This window comes from Neopelma chrysocephalum, unplaced genomic scaffold, assembly GCF_003984885.1.
Source record: "Neopelma chrysocephalum unplaced genomic scaffold, ASM398488v2 Primary Assembly neopelma1_60, whole genome shotgun sequence".
Lineage (NCBI taxonomy): Eukaryota > Metazoa > Chordata > Aves > Passeriformes > Pipridae > Neopelma > Neopelma chrysocephalum.
Genome location: NW_020897715.1, coordinates 16,546,455 through 16,572,230, shown reverse-complemented (window position 1 = coordinate 16,572,230; position 25,776 = coordinate 16,546,455). Strand labels below are relative to the sequence as shown.

Sequence of the window (25,776 nt, the reverse complement as noted above, 5' to 3'; positions counted from 1 at the left end):
CTAGAAGTCTGAGGATTTGTCCTTATTTTCAGCAGTGCTAAATACAGCTCTTATTCAAGTCAGCTTTATGTCAGTTAAAATCTGTTTTTAAAATGGTTTAGTTTAAAACTAGTTTAGTTTTGCAGTTTCACACTTGATATGAAACTGTTTCTCATCTGCTCTCCCTGACTAGTCTATAGCCTATCAATGCCATTAATATGAAAATATCTGGATTAAATTGTGACTGCTATAGAATTGTAAAATGTCCTTAGATGATTCTTGGATTAGAAGAATGCTCCCCTGAAAGGTACCATAGTGTTCATAGTAGCTTCTTTTCCTTAGTTAGCCGTTAGTTGAAGTGCTGTGTTTAATTTTACATCCTTGGTTTCAGGTAAGAATTCAATGGGATTGTCACAATATGCAGGGGTTATCCATCCTTGGGTAGTACAATTTCCTGTAGTGCCCAATAGCATTAGACATAGGTATGAGTAAATAATGCACAAGCAGGCTACAAGCAAGAGAAGGCATCACAGTTTCTGTAGATGATGCATCACCAGAACTGCCTGAAATCCAGCTGCTTTGGCAGACTAGAGTAATGTAGTTGTCATGTTTACCTGATTTCCAAAAGGCTTTTTCAGAAGTATTTTACTAAGGCCTGTTAGGGACATTAAGCAGCTGCTGCATAAGCAGAAAGTACCTGCATGGAAGGAAAAAAATGGGTATAGTATAACAAACAGGGTAGAGGTAAATAGTCTGCTCTTGCAATGGATAAATGGTGGTTGACCAGTGGTACTTTGATATATTTGATACATGTTTATACAAATATGTGTATAGATGTGTAAAATGCATAGTGTATTTATATACATTATGTGTTAGATGTTTATAAAAGTGCAGTATATTAATACACCTATGTGTAAATGTATAGTATATTTACATTTTAATATGTATATAAATAAAATATATATACATATATAAGTTATCAGAAAAGGCCATGAACAGTAAGGTACATGTGCCGGTAATAACAAAGAAAGCACTACACAAGGACCTTTTGAGGTTGAATAATTGCATAATAAATTACTAAATTAAATTCAGTGTAGTTAAATATGAAGTGAAGAACCTATGAAAAAATTATTCCTAACCTCACATATTAAATGATGAGCTGTTAACTGACCATTACAATTTGGGAAATTGCTCTTGAGATTATGAAAATGTCAGCTCAGTAAAAACAAAAATGAGAAAGAACAAAATAGAAAATGTCATTATGTCACTGTATTCATCTTGTCTGCACTTTTATTTGCTGTATTCAGGCTGGTCCTCTCATTTTACAAAGGATATAATAGAATTGGAAGAGTTGCGGAGAAAGGCAGGAAGAAAAACTAAAGGCTTGGAACAGTTTCCATTGAAGTCACAGCAGAATTGGATAGTATTATTCAATGTGGAAAAGGGACATTGTAGGTAGGGTACAGCAGATTTGCAAAATCACTCAGGGTCTGCATCAAACAGGTATTAGCGATGTGGAGACAACCTTAGCAGAGGTTGTATTCTATGCTTAAGCCTTACACAGGTTTAAGGGCACATCAGATAAGTACTTGAGAAACAAATCTGTTAAGAATTACTGACCACATAAAAAAAGTATGTTTAGTTTGGAAGAAGCCTCGAGCTCAAAAAATGTAGAGACTGGTAGGAAAGCTAGAAAAAGGTATCTCATATGCTGCCCCTGTTCTTCCACTTCCCCATCTATGTCTGATTTTTGGCATTGTTGGAAACATAATTCTGAAACAGAAAGAACTCCGTCTGCTCCAATATGACATTCTTATATTCTTAATTTTGGATAGGTAGAACTCTGTATCTAACCTATCATTTTGCAGTGAAATGTGTGTAATTTTTGTACTGAAACTGATAAAGTGGTCTGTTTTGAAAGAAGTACCATAAACGTTTTTTGATGGAGTGTATGTGGCTGAAAATACATGGTGCTTTTTTCTTTTGGCATCCAGCACCACACTCCCTTGAAACAAGAAGATAAAGGAACTTTTTTTGGAGATTTTCTGCTGGGCCATGCACTGGGAGTTGCTCACATTTTTCATTGTAGTATTCTAAGGTTCCCCTTTCAGGCCCATGAGACAATGGCTAATTTGAACCTCTAGCCCATAGGAATTACATGGTTAATTAGCTGGAGTGCAGCTTCAAAGTTCAGTGCCTTGAAAATTCTCTGCCGAAACAAAAGGTGAGGTGCAGCTGTAGATAAAAGTGCATGTTGGATTTGAGGAATAATGTGTAGCTGTATAATAAAATAATATATATGATTGCAACTTCATATTATAGACAGTTTTTCTACAGGTACCTCATTTTTATATGAATAGTCTTCCAGATGCTGGCACAGGACCTTTACAACTTCCTTTAAGGGCTGAAATAGTGAATCTTATAGTTCGGAGATTTATTTTCAAGTGTAGTTAAGACTTCATTGCCCGTTCATTGTAAACCCTAAACTTGAGAATCACAGCATGAAGCATATCAGTTACAGTGGCCTTGCAGCACTTCCTTAAACCAACAGCTTAGGTAAAGATACAGATTATTTGGGATAGTGCTACCTGGTTTAGTTCCAAGATCTTTTCCTGCTGTGCTAGATGGGAGCAAAGGACATCAAAACCTCTGTTGACCCTTTTTTTTTTTTCCTTTTGCTTGTAAAGAACTGGTGTTGGTCACTTGAATTTTATCCTGTAATTGAATATGTTAGTATGTTTATATTCTTAGCATTCATTAGTTTTGAAGAGGATTACTGTAGTCTTGTCAAAATAGGTAGTTTTCTCACAGGAATTGGATAAATTATTCATAAGAAAAATTATAGGCCTCAACAATAGGAAATATTTATGAGACTGCTTAAAGACAAGCTAGTTTCTGTTTTTCTCACAAGCTTGGGATATAGCAGTCTCCTACCCATCCTTCCTGCAAAGATTGGTATGGAATAAATTTTTCTTACTTTTCTTTACTTTTTTTTTCTTTCCTCTGCAGCATTAAAGCTGGGCCCAGAAGCATTCAAATTTGATGGTGGTGTAGAGGCGGTGGCAGTGCGGCAGAATGAGAAGTATTATATCCTAAGGCCAGAAGTGATTGAGACCTACTGGTATATGTGGAGATTCACCCATGATCCCAAATACAGGCAGTGGGGCTGGGAGGCAACACAGGTAACTGTATTAATTACCTCTAATTTAATTTTGTGTATTTTTCCTTTGTAGCCACTTTATTCTCGTGGTACTGAAACACTTTAAATTGATTGTCGTGATTTCTTGTAAATGAAGGGGCTGCACACAGTTACTGCTGTTTCACAGCTGCTGAATCAGATGCACAGTTGAGAGATGCATTCAGCATTATACAGCTCATGAGTTTTAAGCATGGAAATAGAATCCACTGGTCATGACTCCTACTGTTATCAGTAGTCCACAGGTCCCGAGAGCTCCTCTACTTCCCTGCTACCGCTCCAGCAGTCTTTGGAAACAGCTCAAAGCCAGTTTCAGAGATGAGAATAAACATTAAAGATAACAAGACAGTAGTGAAATATTTTGACTACAGCCAAACAAGATGAGGAAAGAGCAAAGGAAGAGACAAAGGGGGCTGGATAAGCTTTATTTTGCAGGTGAAAACCAGTTTCGCTCCAGATGCAAGAGACTGAGAAGAAGTACTGGGAGGAAGAGATCTGTTGAGATGCCTGTATTCATCAAGTGGAAGATAGTTAAGGCAGGTTCAGAATATTAAGCCAAGTTCATTATTATCTGCCCCTCAGCACAGTTGCAACCATGTAGAAGAGTCCAAGTATTTTAAGAGTCCAAGTATATTATGGTTGTGTCATAGTCTTAGTTAGGTTTTGCATTGCAGTCAGTATTGTTACAACCAGCATTATGTTATTCTGGAGAGAGGTTCCACGTTTGTAACACTTGCATTCAGAATACATTGCTGCTGTCTCCAAAACATCAAACACCAGCTCCTACCAGAAACTATGGCTGGATGATCTAAGCTGAGATTGGGTCCTTTGTACTAGGTTAAAGAATTTACAAATATTAAGGTTTTCAGTACAGTGTCACTCTCTTAAGCACACTGCAAAGCATATCTTTTCATTGTGTTTTGTTCAGTTTTCTCCATTTGCTTTCATATCTTGGTCCCGTTAATGCTTTCAAAACAAACCCTCCCTTCCTCCCTTCTGCCTCCAATTTTCTCTGTGTTAGGGGTAGGATTTTATTTTATCCTTCTGTCAACCTACATCAAAGTTCTGTAAATCAAGCAGCCTGTGTTCTTACAGAATGCCTTCTTTTGCTTGTTTACTTAATAAAAGATTTCTTTATCCAACATAGCCATAAAATATTTTTGACCTCTTCATAAATAGTTTTGCAAACCCCTCCTTCCCACAATTACAGATTTTCTTACCCCACCATCATACTGACACAGAAGCTTGAAGCTTTTTCTGGGTTTTCTGTTCACTGCGCATAGAAAATAATTTCTTGTGTTTATTCCTCACACCTACTCACTACTTTTCCTTCTTCTGTACCCTACACAGATCTGGCTGTGTTTATTCCTCCACGTATAAATAGAGAAGAATCTGGTGTGACACACAGAGCAGTTGGCTTACTGCTCTTGTACAACACTGTCTGAATATGCTTTCCTTTTGCCTTTCAACCTCTGAAGCATACTTGGCAATCGGTATTACAGACTTCTCGTGGTGAATGACAGTTTCTTCATCAGAAGTCTAGTAGTTCTTTTGAACTTTTTAGGAAATGGAGTTTTGTTTCTGAGTTCTAAATAGCTTTATTTTTCTACACTGAACATGGTGTAACTTGGTGTTTGATGGCTGAGTTCTTGTGGTCTCCCTTGTTTGCTTCTTTGAATGGATGATTACATCGCTGCTGGAATGGATTTGGGTTAGTTCACCGATTTGTTGGATGTCTGCCTCTGTCATTTTAAGAATTCTTCAGAGATGTTCCAGGATACTTTGCAGAATCACCTGGCTTTTAAATAAACTGCATTTCTAAAGTTTCTTAGCAGTCCCAGGGCAGATCTCTCTGCCCTTTATAATAAGTATCTGTATAGGGGGCTGGACTGTGTGTGCGTGCAGATCATTGCACTGTACTTTATCTATTTCACCATTCACAGCTTCTTTTTGTCTTTATTAGATTTTTGGACAAAACTTGGGCACTTTTGTGCTTTGTCCAAGACCTGTTTTGTCACATCTCTTCAAATCCAGCGTCTCTGGGGTGGGGAAAACAGGAAGTTCAATCTCACATTCCCTCAGTGATCATAAATCCCTGTGACAGGATCTCTCTTTCCTAATAATAAAAGGCTAAATTCTCCTTGATACTATACTTAGCACTGGAAACAACATTCATCTCAATTGTATTGGGCCAACCAAATTGGATGATGGTGTGCTGGGGGGCTGACTGAAGTGTTACAGAAATATGCATGCAAGATATTCAGGGTAAATACAGAAAATTACTAAAATCCTTTTTAGGTTAATTATTTGAAAGCAATAAGAGCCACCACTTCACAATAGGCATGTAAAACCAATTACTGATCTAAGCTATGTGAACGAAAGCTTCAAATACTTTTTGTGGACTTCTGTATCTGACTAAGTAGGATTGTACCACAGAGGCTGCAGAGGTACAGAGTTTCTACTAGCAGTGAGAATAATAGTCAAGACCTCAAGTTTGGGCTAATTTCAGGGCAATTGAGGACTGATGGTAAGATGGAATGAAAAGACCTACAGCAGAAGAAGGATGTGGGCCTCGTAGAGCAGGTTCAGGGGAGGGCCATGAAGATGATCAGAGGGCGGGAGCATCTCTCCTACGAAGACAGGCTGAGAGAGCTGGGGTTGTTTAACGTGGAGAAGAGAATGCTTTGAGGAGAACTCATTGCAGCCTTCCAGTACCTGAAGGGGGCTCATAAAAAGGAGAGAGATGGAGTTCTTATATGAGGAATAGTGACAGGACAAGGTGCAATGGTTTTAAACTGAAAGAAGACAGGTTCAGATTAGATGTGAGGAAGAAATTCTCTACTGGGGGTGATGAAGCAGTAGAACAGTTTGCCCAGAGAGGTTTTGGAAGTCCTGTCCCTGGAAATGTTCAAGATCGAGTTGGATGGGACTCCAAGCAACCTGATCTGGTGAGTGGCATCCCTGCCCATGGCAGAGAGCTTGGAACTAGATGATCTTTAAGGTCCTTCCAACCCAAGCCATTCTGATCCTACCTAATGAGGTACAGTAGACAGAAAAGAGCCAGACATAGGTTGGACGTAAAAGAAACATGGTTTCACAGTCTCATGGGTTAGAAAACTGTGAATACCACAGCTGGTGAAGAAACTGGCACAGTTTTTATGGGCATGTTGTTAGCACAGTCAAGAAAAGTCACACATGCAACACCCTCAGAGGAACTGAGGGAGCTGGGGAATCTAGAGGACCCTCAAATTTTATTTCCAAGGAACTGAGGCCAGCTCTGACCTCCCTGTACATTTCAGGCACTGAAATGTCAGTTTGTGTCATTTTTGAGCTGAGACACATGTATTTGGCAAGAGTACACTGTTGCATATTCTTCTGTTCTAATCTGAATAGATGAAACTACAAAATCCACTTCTTTTGGTAGTTTGTTCCATTATTTAATTACTTCTGCTGTGAAAAAACCCCCCCACTTTATTTCCCATTTGAATTTGCCTGGTTTCAGCTCTCAATCATTGGATTTTCCTATGACTTCCTATTCCATATTAAAATGTCTTTTATTTCCCTCATGTTTTCTTTCCCAAAGAGTTTTCATAGATTGTAGAAAGCTTACTACTGACTCTACTTAAGATGCTAAACAAATTGTATTGTCTCTCACTGTAAAGTATTTTCTCCAAATGCCTGCACCTACATTAGTTCATCATCCTTTTCTAAAAATGAATTCTAGAATTGCGTATTCCAGTTTTGACTTCATCCACAGCCCTGTGCAAAAATAAAACTGCATCCCTGCTACTTTCTACCATCCCTGTGTGTGCATCTGCCACAATAAGCTAGGAAGAACTCAGACTGAATGGTCTTCTGTGGCCACGGAAGTCTTTGAAGCGTCTCTACCTGCCAGGCTAGCCTGGTTCTGCACTTACACAGCCTTTATGACTTTATGACGATTTAGGACTATATGAAACTCATTTTCTTTGGCACCCAGTTACCTCCAGATTACACTGTCTGCTGTTATTTACCTATGTCATTTTTGCCAGCAGCAGTGTTGCAGTGATTGATAAAACTTCAGGCCGCTCCTCGTGGATCTCTGTGAAAAGCAGCTCTATTTCATGATGATTTTGCATTAACAGTTTGTTCTTAAAGTACTGTCAGTCAGCTTTAAATTGAATTGTATTGATATGGTGTAGTGCTGCCTTGTCTTCTCATAATATCTTAAAGTACCATGTCAATTGCCTTAGAAGCATTTAAGTTTATTACAACTCTGCAGTTACCTTTATTTGTCAAATTTGTAGTTCTCAATGAATGAAATCAAGCTTGTGAGCAAAATAGTTTTCTATAAAACCATGTTGTCAATTATCATCTAATTCTTCTATATATTTACATGTGTTTATGTAATTGATTGGAACTACCATCAGGTATGCCATCTTAAAATTATTGTCTGCCAAAGCCTTGTAATGGTAGCATTACCTTAATACCCTTCCAGTCATCTAGGGCTTCTCTGTATTCTAGGGTGCAGTAAATTTAACACTGTTTTGTCAGGCAGACTGGGCTTCAGCTCTTGAGTAAAAGTATATCTGGGTGGCAAATCAGGTGCCCCTACACTGAGTACTCTGAGGTCTGTGTGAAAGCAGTACTTTGCAAATTTCAAGTGGCATTTAAGCAGCTTGTCTACAGCACCAAGTTTTTCAGCTAGTGTCCTGAAGTTCTGTACACGTCTGAATCAAGGACAGTTTATTTGTTTATATTTTAAAATTTTACAGTTGGATGAATAACTGTGTAGCAGTCTTTCAGAGGCTTTTTTCCTCTGCAGTTCATTATGACCTGTACTGCCTAGAACTCTGATCAACCAGGGTAAATCCTTTTCCCATTCCGAACACAAGCCAGAGTCTGCCTTCCCAAAGAGAAATTTCTGAAGGTACAAGGCTACTTGGTCATCGTAAGGAAAAAAAAAGTTAATATAGATCACATCTTTTCTTTCTCCAGGCTTGTAGGCCTGCTAGCTTCACCAGTGTTGCATGTCATTACCCAAGCATGAGGCCTCTACAGCACAGAGCAGGATCTCAATGCTATGCATTATCTACACTCTCCAAAATAAACAAGTTTTGTCTCTTACACTGACATGGGGATTTAATTTTTTAGGAGGAAGGAGACGATGTCCTAACAGCGGTACCATTTATTCCTTGTTTTCCATTTGCCATAGTCACTAGCAAGTTTCACCTCTCCAAGCTGTGGCACACAGCATCAGGGTTGCTGAATGGTTGACCAGAGAAACTCCTGCATGATCAGACTCCAGATGCTAAAATTCTGGCAGGAGTTGTAACCATTGGAGCTTCCTCCTGCATCTTGCCATGCTTCAGAGCAGAGATAAGGTTGTGTTCTGCAGTATTATAAAAAGGGGATAGTGGCAAGAGGAGGCACTTTCTTTCCTGCCTATAAAGGAAAAGTGCTTTGGCTCTTGTTTATTCATATGACACCTGCTGAGGGGCTGTAGGACTTCTGGGGAGGAACATGCAAATGGTTCCATAAACAGCATAGGCATTATTTCTTCTGAAGTTGGCTGAGCTGTTGAACTAGATGTGTCATGTACACCTTTCTCTCCAGACTGTAGAGAAAACCTGGTCAACCCAAATCCCAGCATGTGAATAGTCTCAGTGTAGCTCTAGCCTGCACCAGTACCTGGATCTGAAAAGAATTCATCCAGACACTTCCTCCTTTTAGACTCAGGTCCCAACAAAAAAGCAATCATTTCCATCCAAACTTGGAGAAAGCTGTGCTTGAGATAAGGAATTACAGTGAGAATTAGATTTTGCCCAGAAACACTGTGTCTTTCTTGGCATAAGCTCAGGCTCTAGAGCCACAAAAAACCATCCCCGTAACATCTCCTCTTGCTTCTTTAAAAACCTTGCTCTTTAGGAACTTGAAAGAACTTTGTCCAGGCTGGATTATTCTTTTTTCTATGAACAGTCTCACATTTCCACAGAATAAGAGTGTATACTAGCAGGAGGTTAGCTGTCGTACCTGATGTGCTATGACTTACTGCCCTAGGTATGTTGCTCAGCTTTTCACTTTTCATCCCGATTTCGGTGATGGCATCTGCTAGCATTCCTTGTGCATTTGTCCAATGGAAAATTCCTCTCTGTTTCCTGGTATTTCTAGTATGCAAAGGCAATAGTAAGGACCTTGAAGAGGTAGCTTTGACTGAATCTGTTTTCTTTGCATAAAAGGCACATCATTCAAAACTTATTTCCTCCCCTGCCTTGACTCCCCTCAGCTTCTGTTGAGTATAACTAGCAAAAATCAGAATTAACGAAAATCTGGGCCTAAAGCACCATGTGGAGAGAAACTTCATGCAGGCTAACGAGCTGAATCATAGATTACTGAACTACAGGTAGCTGCGTTCAGTCATTGGTAATGACAGACATCCTAAGCCAAACATTTTCCTTCACCCCTGTTCCTTTTCTGTCCCTGCATGAATCTATTAAAGGAGTTGGTGTCTGCTGAGGAAGCAGTCAAAGCAGCAGGGAGGCACAAATAACCTGTGAATCATTTCAGAGTTGTTTCTTTGGAGCCGTTTTAATGGCTGATATCCTTGTGTGCTGTAAGGTCGTGCTTGCAAGTGGAATAATGAAAGCGTAGGCGAGAGGTGCTCTGAGCTACTAACACGTTCTTTCCAGTCTCCTCCTCTTCCATTGTGCCTTTTGCAGTACTGTGTTGGAGCTGGGTGGTTTGTGAATCGCAGATCCATTGGTCCCTTTCTGCATAGAATGTTTACGGTTTTAAACTTCATGCTTTAATGAAAAAGAGCTCTTCTGCAGTCCAGCACACAAGCTGACTTGAGTTTCAGCTGTATAAAGGGGAAACAGAGAAAAGCATATGTAGGAGATGGAAACAGGCGGAAAAAGTAGCAGCTAAAAGAGTTTATAAGATGAAGTCAACAGTTGCTAAAGATGAGTACAGTATTTTATTCCTACTTTCAGTAAGTCTCTGTGGCTGGCTACTAGTCACAGAATTCCTGTAACTCTTCAGACTCTTGCAGCTGCAAAATCCAGGAATGCTTGTCATTTTCCTATGCACACAGTAGTACATATTGCATTGATTTGACTGATGGATGTTCTACTCGGTGTTGCCTATGAGGAGCCATACAAGCTCAGGGCAGAAGTCCTTGTCGTGTCATAAATACCAGCCACCAGTAAATACCCAGGAAAGAAAGTGTTCTTCCCTGGAATACTTTCTTTGCATGCAGTAGTTTGCCAAATGCAGTATTGTTAGTAGCCCTGGAGAGATGCTACTTCTATACGTGTTTGGTCAGCATGAACTGTTAACATCCATAACATCCTCTGACAAGGAGATTCACAGCAGAATAATGCGGCATGGAAAGAAACACCTCTTTTATTGAATGAGCCTGATTCTTTAATGTTCCCAAATGTTGTTCTACAATTACATTCTCTATGTCTTTTCCCTTCCTCTTTGCAGGCAATTGACAAGTATTGCCGAGTTAGTGGTGGCTTTTCTGGTGTCAAGGATGTCTATTCCTCGTCTCCTACATACGATGACGTACAGCAGAGCTTTTTCCTTGCTGAAACTTTGAAGTAAGTCCTCTTCAATCCTGCATCTTCCGGTAAAAGCTGGCATCTAAGTCCTAGAAGAATGCAGTGGCTTAACAAGTTTTTGCTGTAGCTGACGTATCTGAAGATTATTTGTGCTACTGGGAGCACAAAATGGAGCAGAGAGAAAGCAGATCCTGCAAGTGGCAGTACTGGTGCCTATTTCAGGCACCACAATGTGTTTCACTGACAAGAAGGGGCTCCAAGTTCATTGTCTGTAAGGGAATAGTGTCCATCTGCTGGCTTCTTACCAAATTCCTCTACATAATCACAATACTTTTTTTCCCTATGTTATCATTATAAAAAGAAAATCAGGTACTACTACCTGCTCTGTTGACTTTTTAAATTTTATTTCATTTAATCTTTCAAGTTCATTTTCTGGAGACTAAAAGCTATGTTCCCAAAGAGAGAAGCAGCAGTTTCAAACAGGTCCAGTCAGAGAAACAATACCTCCCCAGGAGCTGATGTTATATGATTGATCTGCCTATAAAAGCCAAATCAGAGAATGAAATCTGCTCCTAAGGGACTTCTGTGGTGACAAGGCTGACTTCTGATGTATCACCAGAATCCCGTCTGCATCTTAAATAATCACAAGGAGATCTGAAAATTCACTGATGTGTCACCCAGTAACTGGATATACTGTAGTGCAAGCATTGCAGAAGGTAGCAGTTCTAGGAAAGAACTCAGAAATTTTTATTGGCTTTTGGTTTGGATAATTTCCTGATTGTGGGACAAAACAAAGTTTTATTGAAAAGCTGGATATTAGATGTTTGACAGTGATGCAATTGGCATAGCCAAACCAGAAACTGGTTTCACATTGAGATAAAATAGAGAACAGAAGGTCAAGATAGCTCAAATAAAAATAAAGACATAAGCGTTGGGTGTGATGCCATGAGGAAAATGAAGATGTCCCTTAGAAGAGGGGCATAAAATGTGTGTTATAGAATGCCTGCTGTAATCTTTTCTGCTATTAATGATCACTTTTGCATCTTTATTCCCCTTAAATTCAAAATTGATAACTCTCCCAAACATGCATTATTGCTGCTCAGATACTTTGAATCATTAAGGATAACACAGGAAATTATGAGAGTTTTGGGCAATACCTGGCAAGAAGGTACCTGTTGAGTGGGAAGGAGCAAGATGTAGAAATAGGTTGCTTCAGTTATTCAAAGAAAAAGTGTGAATCAAATGAGGAAGTGAGTTTGAGTAAGATGAAACATTGCTGCTGTGGCAAAAGAGAGTTTGTAGAGCTGCAGAGGAGAGAGCCAGGCAGGAGTATTGAGGAAGGGAAAGGCATGATGCTTTAAAGACAAATGAAAAGTGTGAAGAAAGAGACATGCACGACAAAACGGAATCATCTCAGCAAGAAATTTTTATCCGTAAACAGTTAATTGGTGAGGAAGGGAGGAAAAAGTAGTGCTCCACTGACTGGGTTGTGCTGTGGATAGAGCTGGCAAATAAAGGCAGTGGGAGAACTGATCAGGCAGTGACACATGACTGTAGGCAGCAGACACTACCAATGTCTGATGGAGAGAGCATGAAGTAACGGCAGAACAATGTGTATGCACATTCTGGATGTGACAGAACCCACTAATGGGAATGACACCCCTACCTTGTCAAGTGCTGCAAGACTTGTCTTTTTCTGGATGACAGGAAAGCAAGCTGCAGCAGGAGATGAGAGGTCCTGTACACCATGGTGTTGCGCTTGCACTCACACAGTCAGTTTTTCTGTAACAAGGGAAATGTCTTGAATTTTAGCAGTTGAGTTAAGAAGCCTTGACAGAAATCTTTACTACCAGTACCTCCTACAGTGTGTAGCACAGCCACGTTCAACAGTGTGTCTTAAGAAAAAAGAAACAAGAAATACTTTTTTCCCATGTATGTCCAGTAACCTTAATTTTGTTACATGCTTCACGTCCTCTGCCTTACTTACAATGTACAACATTTATGAAACCACTCTGCACAGTATATAGTCCCATATCCTCCCACCAGAAGCTGAACCAGCTTCCAGAACAGTGATAAGTCAGGTATCTGCCATGGCTTAGTGGCTTTTCTTGTGCTGCCATGAAATCTTTGATTTATCTTAAAGAGGATTAGTAATTTCCAAGTGGGTTGACTCTGTTAAGAAGAGTTTTTTGACAACTACTTCTCTGCCCCCCTGTCCTCCAAATCCTTGTGCTTGGTGTCTTTATGTTTGTTTTCCATTGCAAGTCTCTGAAAGGAGACTTAAAAAACAAAAGTTTCTTGGAAAGATTAAAATGCTGTCTTTATAACAACTTTTCATTGAAGGCCTTAATCATGATAAAAATGACTCTCCAGGTCATTATAATAGGGGAGGTTATGTGGGTGCTGTACAAAGGTTGAAAGCAAGTAATTTGTTTATATCATTAGCTGCTGAACGGTGGGGCCTGACACTGCTGTGTTGCTCCTGCCTGCCTGTTGCTCTGCTTTGATACCCATTTTTCCTCTCTGTCTTGATTTGTAGGTATTTGTATCTGCTTTTCTCCAATGATGATCTTCTACCACTAGACAACTGGGTTTTTAACACAGAAGCTCATCCTCTGCCTGTTTTACATTTAGCCAACACCACACTGTCAGGAAATCCTGCATATCGATAAAAACAGCTCTGTGAGGAGGAAGAGAGACTGTTTTCAGCTCTGTTTTGTTTACATGGACCACTTGAGACTTTAAGCAGGAGAGGAGACAGACAGACGCTTGGTAAAACTAGACCTCCAAGTCAAGCAAGTACCAGCGTGAGAAATGAAGCTCTTCAACATATAGATAAGTTAAAAGTTCTGTTTTATACATGACCAAAACACGTCAGCGTGATTTTTGCAGGACAGAGACTTCACATGCTTTGAACCCTAGCAAGATATGGAATCTACTGATAATATTAATGCAGCAGCTTAAGGAAGAAGAGGCTTTCCCATCCAGGGAGAGGAACTTGCTGCTGCTGTTCACTTTTGCAAGGAACAACACACCAGTCACCTCTTCAGATCGGGTGGGTTCCAAATACCTAGGTTTTCTTTTTCTTTTTTTTTTTTTTTTTATGATGGCATGAACGAAACAAAAACAAAAAGCAACATCACTACACCAGCAGCATCAGGATTTGAACTTTTTCCTGTACCTGTCTGAATTTTCTAAGGAGCATCTGTTTGTCCAGACTGGCAGCCATTCTCAGGGCCTCTAAGCTATTAAAGCTAAACTCTAAAGTATACTGCCTCCTCATTTTCCCTTTTCAAAATAATGCTTATATCCAAAAAGAAAAAACAATCAGTAAGCATTTGGTTTGTAGTTCACTGTCAGCCGCGTGGGCTTAGTTCATTTGGCAAGCTACAGTCAGAGAGTCTGAAGCATATCGCAGGGATAGGAAGGAGCCTAAGCTTCCTTTCCTCACAAATCATGTCACATGAAAAAAACCATTCACAGTTGTGGTTCTTTTAGCTAAATAAACAGAGATGACAACTTAAGAAAAACAATCTCTCGTGATTTATATAGGAGGATACATATGGAACTAAAAAAACCTCTCCTTGAGCTAAGCAGCTGGAGTTTGTTGCTTTATATTTTTCTACACAATCTAGATTTTTCCTAAAAGTTACATTTCATTCTTTGAATTCTGTTCACAGAACCTTCTTTGCAGGTTGTTTATGACAGAAGCCTAAAATCACTTTTGATTTAATTTACAAAACTTGCTGTTCTTCTGGGGGCTCCAGTACAAATGCAACATGATCTTCTTCGGAAGCAACTTAACATCTCTTACATATGAGTGGAAAAAGAAACTGAAGAGTCTCTTCTTTCAATAATTTATGAGGAATGAGGTGCTGCTACCTACATGGGGTTATTTTCAAGTACTCCATGGCTGGGCTGGACAGTATCACTTAAATGGAGTCTGCTTCAGTCTTCACTTATTTGCCAAAAGAAGTTTTTTTTTTTTCAGGTCTTTTCAGCTTTTGTGTCTTTTCAGTTTTGTCCTTCACAATCTCTTCCGACTCTTGTTCCAGCTCAAATTATTCTTTTTATTCCCCTGTATAGCTCTCAGATCTTTTTGCCATGATGACTGGCCCCTTTGCTGAAGAACAGCTTTTAGGTGCTCCTTAACCTCCTAATTCATGCACAGGTTGAGTCTTTAAAAAATCTTTATGATGTTTTCAGACATATATCAACTCTTTAGTGAGCTACACCAGTACATCATCAGATCAAAAGGGGGAGGGTGCTATTTTGCCCCCTCAAAAATGTTTTTATATGAAGTTTTACATATAAAAACCTTTTTCCCTATCATATTATATCTGACTGTAGAGTTTCCCTCCTAAAATTATTCCTCATTTGTCTATGACACTAACTTAGATATAGAAATCATCACATGATCTAAATAAAAATGCCATCAGATGCTTTTTTCCAGCCAGTTACTTTAGTTTAAGAGGAAGAAGACATGGAGCTGGCCACAAGCTCCAATCTCAATCTTTGTATCTTAATACCAGTTACTTAGTTACAGTAATTGCAGCAGTATCTTGAAAATAATTTGAGAACTGATGAAGTAATTAATATAGTAAATAATACTGATTCCAGTATTTTTTAATTTAAAATTAGAAGTAGGTTAATAAATGGATTCTTCTTACTGGTCCCACATTAATTTATTTTTCTAATTATTATTCAGTAATTCACTGAAGAACTAGTCATTTTTCATTTTCCAACGTTCAGATACGTTGTGTTTTCAAATTGTTTTTCCAGTCCCATGAGAACTGTTATTTGTTAAAAACTGCACTCAATTGCCTTGTTCTCCTAAGTCTCTCTGGGTACAAAGGAGAAAGAGGAAAAGCAGACTCCTCTGTTTTATTTGAACAAAAAAAAAAGAGAGAAAAATAAAAGCAACCCATAAAGCCATCCCCATACACCTCCTAGTAAGTACAGATGTAGAATGGCTGCCAGTCTGTTCAGAGGAAGGTCCAGGACAGAATTCTGGAGTCCCCAGAACAGCAAACTTCTTATCGTTGCTGCTCTTCCATCCCCCTCTTGTGAATTAAAGAGTGACCCTTCAAATTAATTCCTCCATGAATCCCAGTGGGTCAACTCACTGCCACAGGAATCCTTGAATTGAGGACTAAGCCATTTCCTGTTATGGGATGGTATTTTTCTCAAAGCAGATGTACAGTACTGCTATTTCTTCTTTGTGTAGATAAGCAGCAGGTACCAAATAAAGGACACTTGTTTCTTATTTTCCAGTTACCCCAGCAGCAGTCAGTTTCTACTTTATCACTCTTTAAAATATCAACTATCCTTTCCCTCCAGAAGTTAATGATGGGCATAGTCTATCAAAAATAATACATTTTAAGGACTAATTGCTGTGTCATTCATTAATCTCATCCTGAGATTTCCTAGATTAAGCAGAGTTTGGAGGTAATGGGTTCTGAGCGAGATTTGTGCATAATAACCAAGCACCACATATATTGAAACTTCTGACTGAAGTGATGTGCCCTTGTTCTAAGTCCTTCACAGAAAAGTAGGTTCTGATCTGCAGAATGGCATTTCGTGCAACCCAAAGTTCAGACTGTTTTGCCTCTGGGTACATAAGGTACAGCAGAATATTGCCATTTTCATTCTGTTGCTGCTGACTTACTTTCTTGAAGATAAAAGTGTAAATTTAAGCACAAAATGACTTTCTAGTCCTAGTTGTTTCTGAGTCTTGCACTGTACTCTCTAACTAAACAATCCTCATTTTCTTTAGGTAGTTGTCCCATTTTACCAATTTCTGCAATACCCTTTCCCCTTACAGAATGAAATAAAGAACAGAAAATCATGTACATTTTTTGGCACACTGGACTTGGGCAAGAGCCTGGAAATCCCAGAATTGTCTACTTCCTGTTTGCATGCAGTCAAAACAAGGATGTATTGTTCTTTTCCTAATCCAAGCCTCAAACTTACCTGTTGGTCAGGATCTGCCAGCAGTAAATTTTTTTCTAACAATTACAGCTTGACTTTTCAAAGAGGCCAGATTTCTGCAGCTTCCATTAACAACCCTGGAGCTGTATGTGTGTCCTGCGGTCAAGAAGTCAACTTCTTAGCTTTGTCCTCTAAATAAAAACAAAACCCTTGAATGATATTCTGAGTGTTAATTTTGCTGCACAATGTAGTCCTTAAAACTGAATGTGTAAGAAAAGTATGGAAAACAGTAGGTGCCCTGGAGTAAAAGGAAAAGCAAGTAGTTCCATGTTCCAGTCACACCTTTGATGATCCTCCAAATTTGTGGATCACTGTCTTCTACCTCCCAATGACTGATGTATACCCACCAGTATTTTACAGGATTTGAATGTTACCTGGGTTCTAAAAAGTGACAGTAATTCCATACTCCCTGTAATACCATCCTTTAAGGTTAAAGGTCTATCCTCTAAGCAAAGCCCTGTTGGGCTGTTTATGATCCCCTCTTCTGTCCCTGAGGAAATGCTTTATAAACCTTCATAACATGACTCTCCTTAGTTTGAATGGAGAGATGGTTAATAGCATTAACATTGAAAGGATCAACAATATAAGATGGCATCCACAGAAAATGGTGAGGCAGTTTACATTTTCAGGGCTGTAGTAACAGGCTTTTAGCAAACTGAGCCTGGTAGGTCTAGTCCATGTTTTTAAGGAGACAAATAAGAAACAGGCTTCTTGATACCAGAAAAAAGTGAAAGCAAGCTCTTGATCCGTACGGTAGTTGGGAGATCTCTTCACCCTGAATAAGACATCCCTCTTTTGCTCCTTGAATTTTGAGAAACAGTCTTCTGACTCAAGGGTTTGTGTTGCCATACAAAGAGGAACCCCAAGCTCTTTTGCAAGTTATGTGCGTACGACTGTAGCAGAGATGATAAGCACGAGCTGCTCCAGCTGTCAGCGCCTTCTAACAAACTGCTCTGTAATTGCCCAGAAGAGTTGGGAACCACCAAAGTTGGAGGAGACAGCCTGACTTGTTACAGTGAATTGTTGCCTTTAATCCTAATTGCTTGGTGGAAGTTGGATTTGCATTCTGCCTTTATTCTTGCTTTGTCTAAAATTGACAGATTATTTTTCCTCCAAAATAATAAAAGGTTAAAAGTCTATCTTCTGATGTGGAAACCTTCTGCCTCTGACCTGGAATCCTGCATATGTACTTTTTACAGATAAAAAAATAATATTGTATATAAAAAAGATTGAATAAAGAATGTCTTTAAGTGAAAAAGGTGTGGTTTATGTCCTTTGCCTCCAACAGCAACATCCTGGCGCACTGAACTGTGAAGCTGACCCTATTTCATAGGCTTGATGATGCTGCAACTTTTCTCTCCCCTGCAACTCTTCTAAAGACTTTGTCAACTTAAACATGTATCAAGACCCCTTGTTGCAAAATTAAACCCCTGTACCCCTTGCTTGCTTCTAACAGGTTGCTGTAGTGCTCAGATTGTTCTCAAGATGCAGCTGCGTGCACAGCAGCCTGAGGCTGTTTCTGTGCGACTGCGAAAGTGAAATCCCACAAAATCATGAGATTTCTCCCCTTTTGTCAAACTTGTGTGAAGGTGGCTAGAAAGTTCAAACAGTCAAACAAGCAGTACTACTAAATAAACTTAATTTTCTTACAATACCAGGTTAAAACTCCAGCTTTTCTTGAGACTAAGTAGCCAGTGAATTGGGCACTTAAGTCCGTCTGTCTATTCCTCTGCCCTCTGTGAAATGGAAAAAGTTGTAATTGTTTAAATGTTATTTACAGGGAAATTGGTATGAGGAAATGATTTCAAGTGAGCCTGTTTTCACCCTACACCTTTAAATTCACTGGAATTGCTGCTATAGTTCTCTGTTCTGCAGTTCAGCCCCTGAATAACCAGATTTGCTTTCTGATTCACACTACCTGTGAATAATCCTTACTGTCTGATGCCACCCATGTTGTTGTATGTGGTACCTTGTTTTCATGACTGCCAGCCTGTGCATCCTGTTTCAGTGCTTTATATTCAATGCCCAACTTTCCCAGGCTGTACCCAACGAGAGTGCTTTAGCCTTAGGCTGCAGTGACCTACTTCAGTATTACTTCAGAAGAGAAAACTGCTTCCGAAGTGCCATAATCCAGTGCAACACATGACACCCTGTCCACACCCTGCCACGCGGTCCATCTTGAGATCCAGTTTTGCATTCAGCTGTTGCTCCCTAGCTTTCCACGCAAGCATGTTCATGATGCACTCAGCTTCCAACTGCAGTGTCACTACCAAAGCAGCAGCTTCTGCTTCCATTGATCTCCTTGTGGTGTGCTCGGCCCTTAAGCTACCTCACTAAAATTCACTTTGTGTATCAAAGCACGTTTATGTCTATTCACGTCACAGTGTCTCCACCACTGAGTCCTAACACAGAAAACCTTGTGCCCTGGTACCATCAGGCTCTCTGTCCTTGTGTGTAACATTTTGTCCGACGCTGAAGACTCCATGACTGTCCTCACTGCTCTTCACACAGGATCCTGTCCTTTGTGGTCGCACTGTGTTGTCTCTGCCTCTTCAACAGTGAAGTGTTTCACCCCTCTGCTTCTACCTCTTCTGAAACACACTTTTTTTTTACATGTTCTCTATCCAAGGGATATATATAGGGAATATCCTCTTTTATCTCTCCTTTGGCACTCTGCCTGCATGTCACCCGCCCCCCTCCCTTCCCTTGCAGACTCTCTGATTGTGTGTGCTCCTTCCTGGAGACCATGTGCCTTTCCTATGCATATTAATTAGCTGTATTTTAAAATCCTGAAATTAATCCTTTAATGGGTTATTTTTAGCCTTCATCTTGTAGTTCAGGGAGTTGACTTCTCTCAGTGCTTTCTGTGGGCTTTGGAAAGGAAGCATTACTCTCTCTGTGCTGCTTCACATGTGGGATGTGTGAAGGTTGTTGATGGTGTTCTTCTTTTTAATGTGAAGAGCAAGAGTCTTTTTGACAATATTTCAGACTGAGCCAACTCCCATATGAAAAGGTTTGAGAAGAGCGGTCACTCATACAGTCAAACTTACTTGCAGATAAAAATTTGGGGAAGGATTTGAGGAGGAAGAAAAAAGCACTGTGTGTCCATGTGTACCAATAATTTCACTGTTTGCTTTCTTACATGGTTTCCATTGTACAAGTAGTCACAGGCAACAGGTATGATGTGTATCTGTTGCCATATAAACCAGAAAGGATGACTGGGAAAATAGCATGATGTGTTGGTATGGGGGTCACACAGAAGTCCTGTATGAACTACATACAGCAACAAAATGGAAGAATGTCCTCAAGTTGTCTCTTCCACAAGCTGGTGCTGTGTATGTCTGCACACCCATCTGTTCACCAATCCAAGCTGTTGCTTGAGCAAGGAAATCAGTGGAGGAAGTCTCAAAGAATACAAGTGGGTGCCAGCAGTCTGCTACAGCAGCTGAGGCAGAGGCCTGTGCATGGGTTCCAGGAGGTGAGGTGCTGGAAGATTTCCCATGTGGACAGATAGACCCATCCATGACTGGTGTGTGGATAATGTCCAGCATTCCTGTGAATCCCTTTACAGAGCTTCTGGCTCAACTGGAACCATCTGTGAGGCCACAGAATGTGTTTTGAGTTAAAGAGTCCCTGAAGATGCAGAATTAACTTGGAATACCAAAGTTCTCAGGGTAATCAGATGCTACTTTTTAGGAGATCTGTCATTTTCCAGGTGAAGGATGTATGTTATATCTCATGTAACTGAGTAGTAACAGTAGTGTATGCAATAGTGCACCTTGATTAATTTGTCTGAAAAATACAAAGTTGAACACAAGAGCTGCACAGTGATAAGGAACTGGATAAAGGAGAAATGGATGTATAGAATGGAGAAAGAAACTTCTAGGTGTTTTAATGAATGTCACTAAATCCTGGTACCAGGACAAATCTTCTGTAATGGCAAGAAGAATTTGTTTGTAGGAGAAAGTTAGAAAGAATTGTCAATAAAGAGAATGAAGGATCAGATAATCTAGAGGCCTGGAACAGTAGAAGACAAAAAGTCAAAATGCAAACTTGTTCCTCCAGGGACTAAGAACAAAATTTTTCACTATAATCTGGGCTGTTGTTAGTCTGAAATCAGTAATGATGAGAAAATACAGAATGTATAGTCAGTTATAATACACAGATCACCAATGCAGGATGAAAAAAAGCAAGTGAAAATAAAAAAATTGTTGTGCTGGGTCAAAACTAAGATCTATCTAACCTCAAGTTTGATCAAGAGCAAATTCCTACAGAAGAGCAAGAAAGTAAGTATTGATACTTTACCAATGTACCTTGTAATGATATGCAGCTTCATGAGCCATTGGTGGTTATCTTTGTATTTAATAGACCTTGACATCCAGGGAGGGGGATTGATCTTAGGAATTAGTCCAGTCACTTACTGAATCAATAGAGGCTGTCAGTGTGCAGAACAAGCTCTGTCAAAGAGCGTCATGGCACTGGCAAAGCATCCATGCATTGAAAGTGTGTTTCTGATGAAAGCAAAGAAGTGCCAGTGTTGTAGAAAGCAGGATGAGCACATCTGAGATACCGTGTATGGTTCTGGTCACCTGCATTTAGAAGGGCTTGTCTCAGTGGAACAGGTGTAAGACAGGAGTGTTGAAGCTTACTAGGGAATGGAGAGTTGGCATCAGGAGAGGTGAGAAGAGTTTAGCCTGGCAAAATGGAAGGTTGACAGAGGGGATAACTGCTGTCCACAAAATATCAAGTGTTTCTCATCCTGGGAGAGAAAAAAAAAGCTGTTTTTCCTGGAGGACAAACCTGCCATATAAAACCCCACACAAATTGATACCTGCAATGTCTGAATCATTTCTGACACTGAGGTCCTAGAAGTAGAAAACATGTTTATCTGCTGAAGAAAGGGAGGATGATGTGTGCTTGCCTGCAATTTCATGTACCTGAATCAAGAATGTAGGAGGTCCTTTCCTGTCCTGCATTCTAGAGCACCTGCGGGTCTCTGAATGTAGAGCTGAATTTACAAAATCCCTTTCCTTTGTTCTGTTATTTGTTTCTAAGGCAGGGCAAGTGTAAAATGCCAGTGGGTCAAAAAAAAAAAAAAAGCCTTTCATATCTTCATAGAGGGAGCAATTTGTTCATGTTTGCTATACTGCTTGAGTAATGATAAGTAGAAATTCATCAAAATACTTTCTATTAAGTTTTCTAACATGCTTATCCAATGATCTTTCAACATTGATTTGCTGTGGCTGAATCAGAAAGATTGCAATGTTTTGAAGCACAGTGTGCTTCATAGGACACATAGACCACAAATAAAGTCCTTTGTCCAATGATTCTTACACAGCAAAATAAGTGAAGATCATCAGTACCCTCAGAGAGATAATCTCTGAATGTTGCACACACTTATATTCTCATTTTGTCCTTTGTTTGGGTACATATCCCATTTTTATTTGAGGTGCTTTATGTCCGTGGGTTATTTCTATACTAATTAATATTCACATTAAGGGATTTCCCTGACAATTCTCTGGCATCTTTGCAAGTGCACTCTTAGATCTGCACTGATACGTGGTTATGCATTTTGTACGCTTTAGCCAGGGAAATAATTTCAAAGAATCTATGGATTATTGCTGTTAGTGTGCTCAAATCTTAGAACCAGTATTTCTTGGGCAACCATTTCTGTCAAACTAGTATTAATGTCTGCTAAAACCTTATGCCAAGCTCAGACACTGTATTTCTACTTGAATCACAGCAAGATTAGCTTTTCAGGTTCTCATTAGATATTTTGCAACTAAAGTGGAAATTTTCTACAGGAAAATAATCCCCAAATTCTTTCAATACACACCAGCCATCAAATTGTGGAATTAATTGCTTTACTGTGAAGCAAACTTTGATGAATTCAGTGACAACAGTGAAAAATTTACCTCCACATCCAGGAGACATTGTTACATTCATTTTTTATTAGCTTAAATAATACACAGATGCTGCTTTTCCAGTGTGTCGCCTAACTAAACCTTTCAATATGCTGCCTCCAATTTCCTCCAGATCCTGCTCATGCTGTTTCTTAATAGAAGTCTATGGGGAAAGCACACCCACCCCTTCACAGAGCACAGCACGTAGCCCTGGAGATGTTCCCTCTGAACAGGCTATATTCAGTGCCAGATGCTTGTTAGCTGCATCAGAAAGATGCTCTGCCCACATCCATATTTTACCCCTGCTGTAGAAATTTCTCTGCCAGTTTGAGCTGTTGGAAAAGGGTACTGATGTGGCTGGGTGTGATCTGGTGCTGGTACCATCTTCCTCACCTCTCTGTTCCCTGCTGTATTCTGTGCTCAAGGCATATCCAGGCTGGTCAGCTCAAAATTTGAAAGTCATGATTTGGTTTTGATAATAGTGTCAGACTGACTTCCAAATTGGTGACATTTGAACATTAGGTTCAAATGTCAGACACTTGCAGTCTGCCTCGCAAATGCAGAACATCCTTTGCTCACCTCTGTGTAACTTGCCAGGATGTGCCAAGTTCCCTGTTTCAGGAATCAGCGAAGCTCAGAAGAGCCAACCAAGTGCAGGGGACATGGCAGGCTGCCCTGAACACATCAGGAAATCAACACAAAGGATGGAGATGAGTTTGTGATGTGGACATGAACTGTGCAGAGCCTTCTTTCTGGGGGGGTGCACAAACACCAGACTAGGAGGATCTGGTAACCTCTGTGAGATTTCAACTGGCTCCTGTTGAGAAAAGACTGTACTTAACCTGCTTGTCAACCTAGATTTTTCAAAAACTCTGAGTCAGGCTGCAAGAATTATGAGTTTGCTTCTAAATAATAAGTTTGAGGATCTTTTTCCATGTCTTCATTTATGTTTGGTTTTTTTTTTAATCTTGAGCCTTTGAGTCACTGAGAGTTTAATATTTCCAAGCTCTTTCCTTTTCTTTCAGAATGATGAAAAACACGCTTAAAAAATAAAAGAAAAAGAAGACTTGGCATATCTCCCAATCTGGCAGAAGTTCCGGTACCATGAAATGATCAAGAGTAGACACTGCTGCATTAAGCTCACCCTGAGCATTGCTACAAATTAAGGGTAACTTCCTTTGGAAAACAAAATTTTTTAAAAGTTAAATCTGAAGCAGATATGGATCTTCATTCCCTAGACATACCAGGCAATTTATCCTGTTGACTGTTCTGGTTCAAACAATTGGCAACATCCTGGTTTTAGTGAGATGGCTCACAATAACCAAGTATAAAACACAACACTCAGTAGCATGACATGCACATAAAATGTTCCGTGATATAACTGTGAGTCTCACAATTACTTTTGGATTCTTGCACAGATCCTTATAGGAGCAGGATAATTTTTCCACTCAACAGTGAATAATGAACAGGATTCATACATTTTACCTCGACTGTCACCCATGATTATTCCACCTCTTGCTGCAGGAGTGCTGAAGGAAGGGAGAAACTTGTGGATTCTTTAATCCTGTGTTACCTACCTGGTTGTACAGACCCATGCAGACTTCCAGTGTATGAACCAGTTTGTCCTTAGACAGGAACAGAAACTAGACAGTGGCACTCTGGGTTTGAGACCTTCTTCCAGACGCTATCTCAGCTGTGCTCTAGCTTTCACTCCCACTGGAGCAATACTTAGAGGATGAACCTGAGACCTTTTCTTGAAATAGATGCATCAAACCATTCCGTTAAAGCTACACTGTGAAATCTTGCCTTGTAAGAGGGCCAGACTTGGGTTGCAAAGCACCTGAGAATGTTAGCAGGAGAGGAGGTGAGATGAATATTAGTTGTACGAATGCTTCACGTGATGTATCAGGTTAATCATTTGCCTCCGTTTGTCTGAGTCCAGTGTACCCAGTAGCAGGCAATCTGCACCAGCAACCTTGAACTGTGTTATTTGTGATAAAAGTGCAGACCTTGTGAAGACAGAAACTCCACAGTCAAAATATTAAGTTGGGCTTCACGGAGCAGGTGAGGAGAAACTATCGCTAAAGATACCATCTTGTGGTAGTAAGAGGCACAGACCAACAGAGACAGCAGATTTAAATGGTGTGAAACAAGCATCAATCCTATCGAACAGCTGATCATAAACTCCTTCTTTTCTAAGCAAAGGATGCCACCGTGGAGTAAGTCCTAGGCTCAGATCCCGCTCTGCACGCTGTGTTTTACCCAGGAGCTTCGGGGAGACGACACACTAGAAAAGTCACAGTTTTATATTGCGCTCACCCCACCCAGCGGCCGATCCGTGACATCCCTTTTCCAAAACACCTTCCCCCGTGAAAGGGTGATGAGATAGGAATGTGGACCTAGTCCTTACCCTGGGACCTCAACCAGATCTATCTGCAGTCACTTCCCACTTGCCTTTCCAGTACAGCAGGAAGCTTTGCCCTCTGCCAGCAGCAGCCTGGGCACTGATGTCCAGCATAGCACAGCACCTCTGCCTGCTCCCTGGAGTTCCCACAGTCTCAATCCAGGCAGAGAGTCACTGGCAGTATAGCCAGGTGGAGAGATCCCACTGGGATCTACATCCTGTGGTGGGACCTGGTCAGTTTGCAGTTCATCACAGTGCTTGTTACAAGAGGTGATCAAGCTCCTGCTGTGAAATTTTCTTAGTTCCTTTCCCTCATTCATAGCAACACCAAAAACAGAGAGGTCAAAGTAAATGAGATCATCATAAAAGTAACTACTTTTTCTCTGTAAATATATAACTAGTAAATTTAAAGGTACTGAGGAAAAGTCTCTAAAAGCAAGAAAACTTAAACACTGCAAAAACAGTGCCTCAAACAATTCTTACAGGCAAAACCTACTGTGCTGTGCTCAGGGTAGAACAGTTTTCATCTCTTAATTTTTCCTTATGACTGGCCAGAAAGACCATTGCTTCAGGAATACCTGTGTGCCAGAGTTTATTTCAAAAGCCCCATAGACAAGAGACATCAGTTACTAGATGGACCAAAAGAAGCCTGCCACAAGAGTGACAATCTTGAACTTAGTGATGGGCATTTTGATGGAAGATACTTGTACTATTGAAGGGCAGTGCTTAACTTTCAGCCCTCATTCTCTACAGTCCTCT

General features: G+C 40.1%; 1 protein-coding gene and 1 long non-coding RNA gene across 2 annotated transcripts in view; one reads left to right on the top strand and one right to left on the bottom strand.

Moving 5' to 3' along the window:
- MAN1A2 (mannosidase alpha class 1A member 2) overlaps positions 1-15,612 on the top strand; it is a 138,290-nt gene extending 122,678 nt beyond the window's left edge. The window contains exons 11-13 of the mRNA XM_027681309.1: positions 2,989-3,161; positions 10,643-10,758; positions 13,259-15,612. Of these exons, the coding sequence (XP_027537110.1) occupies positions 2,989-3,161; positions 10,643-10,758; positions 13,259-13,391 (422 nt within the window). The 3' untranslated portion in view covers positions 13,392-15,612. The remainder of the gene's footprint in view (positions 1-2,988; positions 3,162-10,642; positions 10,759-13,258) is intronic.
- On the bottom strand, positions 609-24,316 carry LOC113966503. The gene is made up of 3 exons (XR_003533850.1): positions 24,191-24,316; positions 23,193-23,288; positions 609-676 (listed from the first exon to the last, which is right to left on the bottom strand). It is a non-coding gene; the product is annotated as an uncharacterized LOC113966503 (long non-coding RNA).
- Positions 24,317-25,776: the final 1,460 nt, after the last annotated feature.